At 41.2% G+C, this 12,342-nt stretch overlaps 1 protein-coding gene across 4 annotated transcripts in view; it reads right to left on the minus strand.

The window, feature by feature from the left end:
- trim9 (tripartite motif containing 9) overlaps nt 1-12,342 on the minus strand; it is a 63,546-nt gene that overhangs the window by 29,257 nt on the left and 21,947 nt on the right. For all 4 annotated transcript variants that reach the window (XM_072458023.1, XM_072458021.1, XM_072458020.1 and 1 more), the window contains exons 2-3: nt 6,375-6,470; nt 4,950-5,072 (exon numbers count right to left, since the gene is read on the minus strand). In XM_072458023.1, the coding sequence (XP_072314124.1) occupies nt 4,950-5,072; nt 6,375-6,470 (219 nt within the window). The remainder of the gene's footprint in view (nt 1-4,949; nt 5,073-6,374; nt 6,471-12,342) is intronic.

Consider the following 12,342-nt stretch of genomic DNA (forward strand, 5'->3'; position numbering starts at 1 on the left):
AAACCATCTTTTCTCCCTGCTTAAAACCTTCACCTCACTGTCTTCTTTAAACAGAAATGGAGGGCTCAGATTCAATCTTCCTGGTATCTATAATGGAATACTGAACCCCTGGAAAGGTAGAGGACCAGGACCAGGACATTTAGATGCTAATCAGGTACTCAGGGTGGTTGAGCCAGGGTCTCACAAAGACAAAGAGGATTCTAATAGCCCATTAAAATTCTGAATAGGCTAGCTCGGTAGATACAAGGGGGGAGTTTCTGTTGAAACAAACAACTCCTTCTACTTCAGGAAGGCTCCGCCCAATGGGCGGGTCTTACCACAGAACAGTATTAATATCGGAGTTCTCGATCTAAATTCTGTTATTGACAATGACTCTTGGATGAGAGTCGAAACGTCTATTTTTTCAAACTGAGTCCAGATGACTACAACTGAAGCTTTTTCTACTTTGATCGAATAGTTTAGCTAGAAGTGAAAATATTACAAGCACATGTCTCATCTACAAGAGCTAAACCAGGACAAAACCAGGACAAAACCAGGACTAAACCAGGACTAAACCAGGAATAAACCAGGGCTAAACCAGGATTAAACCTGGACTAAACCAGGATTAAACCTGGACTAAACCAGGACTAAACCAGGACTAAACCAGGACTAAACCAGGACCAAACCAGTGCTAATCCGGGACTGAACCAAGACTAAACAAGGGCTAAACCAGGACTAAACCAGTGCTAAATCAGGACTAAACCAGTGCTAAACCAGCACTAAACCAGGACTAAACCAGGATTAAACCAGACATAAAACATGACTAGACTAGGACTAAACCAGCACTAAACCAGGACTAAACCAGGGCTAAACCAGGACTAAACCAGGACTAAACCAGGACTAAAACAGGACTGAACCAGGACTAAACCAGGACTAAACCAGGACTAAACCAGGACTAAAACAGGACTGAACCAGGACTATCTCAGGACTCACTAAGGACTAAACCAGTACTAAACCAGGACTAAACCAGGACTAAAACACTTCTGTTAGATACTGACCACAGGAGCTGCACTAAATAAGGTTTCAAAATGTCCTCACTTTCCCAAATCCTCGTAGACGTGTTTATGTTATGCAACACTAATGTAACGTTTCACACAAGGAAGTGTCAAAAAAGTCACACATGTAGCGCTAAATCTGCCGCCATCTGCGCCGTGCGACTCACATGAAGGACTAATGCAGTATCTAGAGGATTTACACGCCGGGGTTTGTGTTCCTGGACTGATTATACAGGATTTGATGAGAAATATACTAAAGAAAAACGCCACATGTCAAGCCGAATGTCAGTGCCGAAGTCTGTTCTCTGGACGTGACTATACAGCACCAACAATGTCATATTATCAACAGCCATTTTGTCTCATTCTGCTTTCGTCTACATTACAAGCGCTAATATTTACATATCAGTATAATAACTATAATTGTATTGAGGTATTTCCAATCTGAAACCCAGTGCAAAATATAACATGTACAAAATATTGCCAGATTTAAAAGATGCATCTACAATTCCACACTAAATAAATCTATTGTATCACAGATTGTGGGCTCAAAATGCCAGCAGACTAAATGCAATTAATGTGACTGATATATTCAAATATATTATGTTAAAATATTCAATAAAAAGGTTAAAAAGAATGATTATTACACTGGCAAAGTCATCTCTCTTGAGGATGAAAAGTTTGTAAGTCCAAGTCTGAATGTTGATATTCATTTTAAAAAACATTGTCCAGATGACTGATTTAAAGAGATTTAAAGTGCCCTTAAGATGAATATATTTTAAATCTGGCAAAAAAAATTAGACACATTTTATCCCAGAATAGCATTTTTTTTTTAGGTTTACAATTGTACTTCCTGGTTGTAATTGATGACATCACACTAAGAAATTACCCAGCAACCACTGGCCCAAATCTAATGTCAATATTTATTTTGATTTGACAAATAAATATATACGCGAGCGACTTTATCTTGTTGAATTCATGTTTAGAGCGTCAAAAATGTAGTTTATTTTGTGTAAATTATGCATAAAACTTGGTGGGGTGATGTCACTTCCTGTGGCATTGTCTACAGATTTTTCAACATTTTCTCCACAAATACCAGCTCGATTGGAGTAAATCTATAATTTATATGTACAACGGGTATAAATACACCAAATAAAGTCAAAAATTATAAAAACATACAAACGTTTCACACGCCTTTTAAGATGTGAAACGGCTTGATGATAATGACAATAAATTATATAAATTATATGATTATTATACAGATTAAACATGATTAAACACAAATAATACATTTATATTTGATTATTGGTGAGCAATATTGACAAAGATTAATATTTAGATGATTCCCTCCCATTTGCTCAGAAATATCACTTTTTACAATTGTTTCTGTCTTATTTTTAACAGTTTTGATTGTATTTTTTTGTAACTACTGCATAATACTACATTTTTGATACATCTCTCATCTTTAAATGTGATTATTATAAATTATATCAACACTTTTGTCTTCTCGTGGACTGTATCTTGTGTCCCTGTGTGTGCCGTGTCCCGCCCCTAGTTATTATCATATAAACAACTTCGAGGCAATATTCTCTCCGTCTTAAACCCGTCGTCGCTGACTCCTTTGACTCCGCTGGATGTAAATCAAACCTGACAGTGACAGTAAAAGCCGGAGGCGACGCTCTGTCAAGTGCTAATTAGATTTTGAACGCGCGACGACCTGACGGCGTGAACAAGCGGCGTGAGCGAGCAGCGTGAGCGGCGACGTACGGACGAGAGCGGGCAGAGGCAGCAGGGGGAGGACGAGTGGGTGGATGCTAACGCTGCTAATGCTGCTAACGCCCGCTAAAGCCTGCTAACGCCGCAAACACAGCTAACGCCACAAACACCGCTAACGCCGTCACGCCCGCTAATGCCGCTGACACCCGCTAACGCCCTTTAACGCCCACTAAAGCCCGCTAACGCCCTTTAACGCCCGCTCATGCCCTTTAACATCCGCTAAAGTCGCAAACACAGCTAACGCCACAAACACAGCTAACGCCACAAACACAGCTAACGCTGTCACGCCCGCTAATGCCGCTAACACCCGCTAACGCCCTTTAACGCCCGCTCATGCCCTTTTGCGCCCGCTAACGCTCGCTAAAGCCCGCTAACGCCGCAAACACAGCTAACGCCGCAAACACAGCTAACGCCACAAACACCGCAAACACTGTCACTCCCGCTAATGCCGTTAACACCCGCTAACGCCTGCTCACGCCCGTTAACGCCCGCTAACGCCGTCACGCCTGCACACGCCCGCTAACGCCGCTAGTTCACGCGGGTGTTTTCCTGGGGAGTGGAGGCTGAAATTGGATCCCATTAGAAGGATTATTTCAGAATGCACTTGACTAATGTAAGTTTAAACATTTATATCACATGAAAAATGCAGTATTGGACCTCCAACCACAAAAGCGTTTCCCCGGGCAACACACTTGACTCCGCCTACCTCCTGTCTGAACGTGACGAATGTGCGAGATGTATCGGGATCGAGTTGAAATTTGAATGGACGCAATTCAAGTCTAATTCTGCATAAAAACTGCTAATTGCAGTTTAGCTCTGAATTACGTAAGAATCTTTGAGTAGTTTGTCAGTTTATGGGCCTCATTTACGTCACAATGTCAACTTTGATCTGAATCCTGTTATTACAAACATGAAACGCAAATCTATTCACAATCGCAAATTTTATCAGAGAAATCGCAATTAAACCAGGACTAAACCAAGACTAAACCAGGACTAAACCAGGACTAAACCAAGACTAAACCAGGACAGAACCAGGACTGAACCAGGGCTAAACCAAGACTAAACCAGGACAGAACCAGGACTAAACCAGGGCTAAACCAGGACTAAACCTGGACTAAACCAGGACTAAACCCGGACTAAACCAAGACTAAACCAGGACTAAATCAAGACTAAACCTGGACTAAACCAGGACTAAACCAGGGCTAAACCAGGACTAAACCTGGACTAAACCAGGACTAAACCCGGACTAAACCAAGACTAAACCAGGACTAAATCAAGACTAAACCTGGACTAAACCAGGACTAAACCCGGACTAAATCAAGACTAAACCAGGACTAAACCTGGCCCAAACCAGGACTAAACCAGGACTAAACCAGGACTAAACCCGGACTAAACCAGGACTAAACCAGGACTAAACCAAGACTAAACCAAGACTAAGCCAGGACTAAATTAAGACTAAATCAGGACCAAACCAGGACTAAACCAGGACTAAACCTGGACCAAACCAGGACTAAACCAGGACTAAACCAGGACTAAACCCGGACTAAACCAAGACTAAACCAAGACTAAGCCAGGACTAAATCAAGACTAAACCAGGATTAAACAAGGACTAAACTAATACTAAACAAGGACAAAACCAAGACTAAACAAGGATTAAACAAGGACTAAACTAATACTAAACAAGGACAAAACCAGGATTAAACCAGAACTAAACCTCGCAAATTTTATCAGAGAAATCGCAATTAGACATTTCCCCCCCAAACACTGGGCCAAAACTCATCTAATATGACATTTTTTTTTTATTTGACAAAGAAAAATACATGCGAGGGACTTTAACTGTTGAATTAATGTTTAAAGAGTCAAAAAAGTTGTTTCTTTGTGTAAATTCTGGATAAACTTTGACCGGAATGTGAAATGTCCCTGGTGTGATGTCACTTCCTGTCATTTTTCTATAGATTTTTCTACATTTTCTCCACAAATACCTGCTCGATCGCTGTAAAACTATAATTTATACGTACAACAGGTACAAATACACCAAATAAAGTCAGAATTAGAACATTGTAAAAACCTGTCGTAGGCCCTTTAACGTACCCTTGAAACGGTTTAAATCTGAGCGATCGCCATGGTAACCGGGCCACTCACCTTCAGCTTGTGCTCGTGTTCTTTGTTGACGCGGGACAAGAGCTGGGCCTTTCTCCTGTTCAGGGCGTCGATGAGGGCGTCGCACTGGGCCACGAGACACGCCTCGAACTCCACCCCGTTCTCCTGCACAAAACGCAAAGGTGAGAGACGTATCCATGACGACGCTGCGCTACGGACCAATCGTACGGCGAGGAAAGCATCAGACGTCACTGTAAATGTTCCATCGGACGGCGAAAACACGTGAATAAAACGCGACGGACGAAATAAAACGTGAAACTTAAACACGATAAAGTCGAGTTACGGGATCGTTTTATAAAACTCTGTATTTTGTGCCATATTTTTACATTTTGGTTAAATTTATAACTATAAACAGTAGCAAATGTTGACACAATTTCATTTTGGACATTTTTATTTTCATTTTGGGATTCAAGGCTAAACCAGGACTAAACCAGGACTAAACCAGGACTAAACCAGGACTAAACCAGGACTAAACCAGATAAAATAAATAAAATGAGACTCAAACTGGTTGAAAGTCCATGTGGCTCGTCGGCCTCGTTGCCGGCGGTTACATAAACCTCTCATGTCAAGTGTGTGTTGTTTTGCTGTAAAACTCCTGTTGTTTCACACTCGCCGTTTCTCACTGACTCTCGTGGGCGTGTCACTCGTTTGCACCGCGTGATGTCATAATGTGAGTAATGCACTTGTCCCGGGCGCCCACTGTAACCCAGGAAACACAACCACTAAACCAGGACTAAACCAGGACTAAACCAGGACTAAACCAGGACTAAACCAGGACTAAATCAGGACTAAATCAAGACTAAATCAAGACTAAACCAAGACTAAACCAGGACTAAATCAAGACTGAACCAGGACTAATTCAGGACTTAACCAGGACTAAAACAGGACTAAATCAAGACTAAACCAGGGCTAAATCAAGACTAAACCATTACTAAACCAGGACTAAACCAGGAATAAATCAAGACTAAACCAGGGCTAAATCAAGACTAAACCATTACTAAACCATGACTAAACCAGGACTAAATCAAGACTAAACTAAGACTAAACCAGGACTAAACCATGACTAAACCAGGACTAAATCAAGACTAAACTAAGACTAAACCAGGACTAAATCAAGACTGAACCAGGACTAAACCAGGACTAAATCAAGACTAAACCAGGACTAAACCAGGACTAGACCAAGACTAAACCAAGACTAAACCAGGACTAAATCAAGACTGAACCAGGACTAAACCAGGACTAAATCAAGACTAAACCAGGACTAAACCAGGACTAAATCAAGACTAAACCAGGACTAAATCAAGACTAAACCAGGACATACTCAGTTGAAATCCAATCGTTGAAACTGTTCCCGTACAGGTCTTAAAACAGCTCTGACAATCGTCGCCATGGTGATGAATCCTTTACCTGAATGTGTTGCACCATGTTTCGGAGTTGAACCAGGAACTCTTTGGCTTCGGTGGCTCGGTCCGAGAGTCCGTTCAGCGCCTGAGAGAGCTGCCCCTGCAGAGGAAGAAACAATGGAATCAGAGAAACCAGGGGCCAACACTAAACCAGCACTAACAGGGACTAAACCAGGACTAAAGCAGGGCTAAAAATCAGGCATGACTCTGGACTGAACCAGGAACTAAACCAGCACAAATCAATTACAAACCGGAACTAAACGAGGACTAAACAAAGTCCAAATCGGACTAAACCTGTACTGAACAAGGAGCTAAACCAGAACTAAACAAGAAGTATAACGAGTCTAAACCATTACTAAACCCGGACTGAACTGTGACTGAACTGAGAATTACACCGATACAAACCAAGGCTAAGATTAAACCAGTACTAAACAAGTGCTAAGTCAGGACTAAATTGTGACTGAACCAGGGCCTAAGCCAACACAAATCAAGTACTAAACAAGGACTAAACCGAGTCTAAACCGGACTAAACCTGGACTGAACAAGGAGCTAAATCTGGACTGAACCTGGAGCTAAACCAGAACTAAACAAGAACTAAAACAAGTCAAAACCATTACTAAACCTGGACTGAACTGTGACCATACAAACCAAGTCTAATCCAGAACTATTAAAGGACTAAACCAGGACTAAACCGTTACTGAACTAAGAGCCAAACCATTACAAACCAATGCTAAGACTAAACCGGCGCTAAACCAGGACTAAACCGTGACAGAACCAGGAGATAAACCAGCTCTAAACCAGAACGTACACCACAGGATGCATTATAAAACATATGTTGATTATTGTCTTGTATTCTCTTTCTGAACGTACAAATCGAGTGGAGCAGTTGTGTGACGAGCAGACTCGGCCTGTGGGTTTGGACCGATGCCAGTGACTGTAAACAATGCGAGCTATTTTGGTCATTTTGGTTGTATTTCAGTCCAAATCCATAACTATGATCAGCTGCATGGTTTGTTACTTCTCTACAATGGTTTGACTTCAGCTCCAATCACAATTCAACTCATCTTCATTGTTCCGAGCTTGAGACAGCCGTGAATCTCCGGTTTCTGATTTTAGAGAGGCCAGAGCAGGAGCAGCTCAGCGTGAGGCCGCCGCTATTTTAGAAACACTAACAAAGCCAATTTGTACAAAACGACTGACACAAAGTTGTCACAGGAGCGTGCGTCCGGTTCACACGACTTTGAGATCGGAACGCAGAGGAGAGATTTGATGTTTTACCAACCGAAAAGTCAAGCTGGTGAACGTGATGCAGAAAGATATTATTTTTTAGGATTTTCTAGGCAAGGATTTTTTCTTTTCAATGATTTTTTCTTTTATGTTTTTTTATATTTTTATTTTTTAGGGTTATCTTGGTCATGATTTAATTTTATAACTATTTTTTTCTTTTATTTGTTTATATTTTTTTGGGGGGGGTTCAATTATTTTTTCTTTTAAGTTTTTTTCTTTTTGTTTTTTTAGGGTTCTCTATGTCATGATTTTATTTTTCAATTATATTTTTTTTATCTATTTTGCTTGTTCGTTTTTTTAGCGTTCTCTTGGTCGTAATTTTATTTTTCAATTATTTTTTCTTTTATGTTTTTTTTAGGGTTCTCTAGGTCATGATTTTATTTTATTTTATTTTGTGTGTGTGTGTTTTTTTTAGGGTTCTCTTGGTCATAAATTTATTTTTCAATTCTTTTTTCTTTTATGTTTTTTTCTTTTTGTTTTTTTAGGGTTCTCTTGGTCATGATTTAATTTTTCAATTATTTTATTTTTTATTTGTTGGATGTCTGCTGCTGTCTGTTTTCTCTCTGATCGTGTTTTTATTTTCTGTTTGTTTTTTTTGTACATGAATTAAAAAAAATAAAAACATTGAAATGGGAAAATAAATAAAGCTTAGGATTTTTTGAAGTAAAATAAGTCAATTGAAGTAAAAATAAGTCAATCATGACAGAATTGAACCCATGATTGACTTAACCATGCGCTTTGTCCGAGTTGACTTTATTTGGTTAAATTGAATTTAGCAAAACAAAATTAAAGGAAAAAAATATACAAATCGGTGAAAGTTTCTCATGAGCTCGTCAGACGATCACAATCAGAAAAGGTTTTACTGCCGTTGTCAGCATAAAACAATAAAACAATAAATCATAATCTAATTCAATTTAATTTAATTTAATTTAATTTAAACAAAAATACATGAACGTGATGAGCCACGCGAATTTCCTCCAGACATGTGATTTTATGTTCCTCTATTGTATAAATATCTTATCTTATTGATAATTATACTTCTGTTCCCATTCTTCGTCCGTCAAAACAACGTTAACGCAACTATTTTTAGCCAATAGAACAAATCAAAGCTAAACGACAAGATGTTCCAAAGTGACGTGTAACAAGTGTAATTATAGACTTAAAAACATACCAAAAGAAATAAAAAACTTCATATTTTCAACTATAACACACTTTAATTGTAAATATATCAAGAAACCTTCTGTTAAGATAAGATAAGATAAGATAAGATATTCCTTTATTGTCCCACATGGGGAAATTTCATTGGTGCAACGCAGGTAGATACAGAGGTAGATACAGAAGAACAGATCACTTATAGGAAGTCTGAAAAACACTTTCAGTAGAAGATCTCCTATAAATAAATAAAAACTCCCATAGACAAATAAATACATAAATACCATTGCATGTGATCCCGACAGTAATTGCACATGAATATGTGTCACGACAGCACAGTAATTGCACATGAATTGCACATGAATTCCAACAGCAATTGCACACACGACAGAATTGCACATCAGTATTAGGTTAGGTCAGTACTGCGACGGGATAACGTGACGATCTCCGGGTAAGACGACTGTTCTCCGCAGTTTCATGAGTTCCTCCTTTGTGGAAACGCGGTACGGCGCCGGCCGGGGGGCATGTTACCATGCAGTATTTCTACCTTTATTTGGTTGAAAATGTGTTTTAAAAGTGTCAGCGTGCAATAGAAACAACCTCGGACTTGTCGACGACTAAAATAATCGTTAGTTGCGGCTCTAATGAGAATGCAGTGGTATTTAGAAGCAGCTGATTGGGCGACATTTGAATGCGTTTATACACTCTGACCTGTTTTATGGAGGATTCGTGTAATAAATCACTGCTTTGTTGGTGTCTCTTCACTGCTTAATGGAATACAGTGAAATGCCTTTGGGTTTCTCTGACATATGGACACGTTTGAGGGCAGAAAGAGAGAGGAAAGAGGAACGGAGGGAAAGAGAAAGAAGGAAAGTGGACTGGCAGCTCAGACCCAGTGAGACACAAGAACTGCACAATCTATTGTTTTCTGTGGAGGAAATATGCCGAGTCTGTCCTGAACTACAACCGGAGCAGAATGTGTAAGTGTGGTTGAGTCCAGTGTTTATCCCTGGTTTAGTCTCCTTTAAGAGCCGGTTTAGTCTCCTTTTAGAGCCGGTTTAGTCTGCTTTTAAAGCCGGTTTAGTCTCCTTTAAGAGCCGGTTTAGTCTGCTTTTAAAGCCGGTTTAGTCTCCTTTAAGAGCCGGTTTAGTCTCCTTTTAGAGCCAGTTTAGTCTGCTTTTAAAGCCGGTTTAGTCTCCTTTAAGAGCCGGTTTAGTCTCCTTTTAGAGCCGGTTTAGTCTCCTTTTAGAGCCTATTATTTATATTTATTTATTTATTCTTTTTTTGTCCACTTTAGAAATCATGTGTTTTAGAATCTAAAATCTAAAATCCAGATGATGATAAATTATTATTTTAGAAGTCACATCATTAAGTCACAGTTATTCCATTTAATCTTTGCAGCCCTAAATGGCAACAATGATGAAAACGATTCCATCTCAACATGTAGTTTATCGCTCAGATATTTGGACAAACTCAGTCTAAGTTTGTACAGGGAACAAAAATATCCAAATCAGATCATTTCTTCCCATGTTCAGACTACAGCGATGTCTCTTCACGTGTGTGCTCGAGCTAAACGTGTTCCCGGTCCTTGGACGCTACAACAACGCGTCCTTGTCGCTTGTGTCAACCAGACGGAGCCTCTGCAATGGGAATGCGCGCGACCTTTGACCTGCGACAACCTTCGGCGCGTGGGAAACGGTGGCAGCTGAAGCTACGGCGGCGCTGAGGGACAAACCCGAGCTAACAGCTGAGCAGAGGCTAAGGAACACGCCGGCGTCACTTCCTCTGAGTCCGCGTAAAAAAACTGTTTATTCTTACAGGAAGCGACAGTTTAATATGAGTGTGTTTAACGCTAACTCTCATTTCCAGCGTTTTTTGGCTTCGTTTAGGTGCGACCGGCTGAAGTGATGGGTCATGCTTCCATATGAACCCCATCGAAATGTCCCTGGTCCCTCAGGAAAGACAGTTTAGACCAAAAGTGGTTGATTGAGAGTCGATATGACAGTTTAGACGACGCATTTCACTAAAGAATTCAGATTTTACGCAACATTTTGCCCGTTTGCCCCCAATTTTTGAGCATTTTCGTCAAGTTTATAATCGTACTTCCTGGTTGGACACGAGCAGCAAATATGACACAGGTAGAGGTTGTTCTTCTGTTACCTAGCAACCAGACTGTAAACAAGAAATCCTCATAAATTACACGATAATACCAGGAAAACCCTTTATTTTGTTGAATGATTAGAAGCATCAAGGGAAGTTCCAATCCAAATCATTTGCGGCACATTTGATAAAACATAGAGAGAGTCAATGTGGAGTTTTGATGGTGATATGTTTGTCTTGCCGTTTTGGCCGATACCGATATTTGCCGATTACCAATTCAAACAGCCACGTTTTTCAGCCCAACTCTCGCGTGACTTGAGATTTGAGCCCAACTCTAGCACAACCTGAGCCCAACTCTCGAGCGACTTGAGCCCAACTCTCGAGCGACTTGAGCCCAACTCTCGAGCGACTTGAGCCCAACTCTCGAGCGACTTGAGCCCAACTCTCGAGCGACTTGAGCCCAACTCTCGAGCGACTTGAGCCCAACTCTCGAGCGACTTGAGCCCAACTCTCGAGCGACTTGAGCCCAACTCTCGAGCGACTTGAGCCCAACTCTCGCTTGACTTGAGATTTGAGCCCAACTATCGCGCAATTTGAGATTTGAGCCCAACTCTCGCGGGACTTGAGCCCAACTCTCACGCGACTTGAGCCCAACTCTCGCGCGACTTGAGATTGGAGCCCAACTCTCGCGGGACTTGAGCCCAACTCTCACGCGACTTGAGATTGGAGCCCAACTCTCGCGGGACTTGAGCCCAACTCTCACGCGACTTGAGCCCAACCCTCGCGCGACTTGAGCCCAACTCTCGCACGACTTGAGATTTGAGCCCAACTCTAGCACGACCTGAGCCCAACTCTCGAGCGACTTGAGCCCAACTCTCGCGTGACTTGAGATTTGAGCACAACTCTCGCACGACTTGAGATTTGAGCCCAACTATCGCGCAATTTGAGATTTGAACCCAACTCTCGAGCGACTTGAGCCCAACTCTGGCGCGACTTGAGACTCGTTCTTGACGTTTGAAGTTAACAACCAACTTGCATCCAACCAACCAAACCAGATCTAATCATCCAGACAAGTATCGGCCCTTAAAACCCAACCTTTCATCAGTGTAACATCAATATCGTGTTTTCCGATTAATCGACCAGAACCGGCCCGATCGCGCTTCTATTTCACGCACGAGGAACGAGAAAAATCAGTAAATATCTGCGAAATACTGGCAAAATTTGCCAATACCAGACTCACATACTTTAAGTCAATCACGAGTGTAAAGAATCTCAATTAACCGTAGATCGAGGGACATTTTGTAAAATCGAGCGTCCGACACACAGAGCGAGCCACGGTAAGCAGACGGGGCCCCACGTGACCACGCCTCGGTGGAGCAGGTGTGACCCTCGTTCCTCTCCAGAGACATTAACAGTAAATCAATCTTTCAGAC

The sequence above is a fragment of the Eucyclogobius newberryi genome, unplaced genomic scaffold, assembly GCF_026437365.1.
Source record: "Eucyclogobius newberryi isolate DKJ021-1_F unplaced genomic scaffold, fEucNew1.0.hap1 SCAF_21, whole genome shotgun sequence".
In the NCBI taxonomy this organism is placed as follows: Eukaryota; Metazoa; Chordata; class Actinopteri; order Gobiiformes; family Gobiidae; genus Eucyclogobius; species Eucyclogobius newberryi.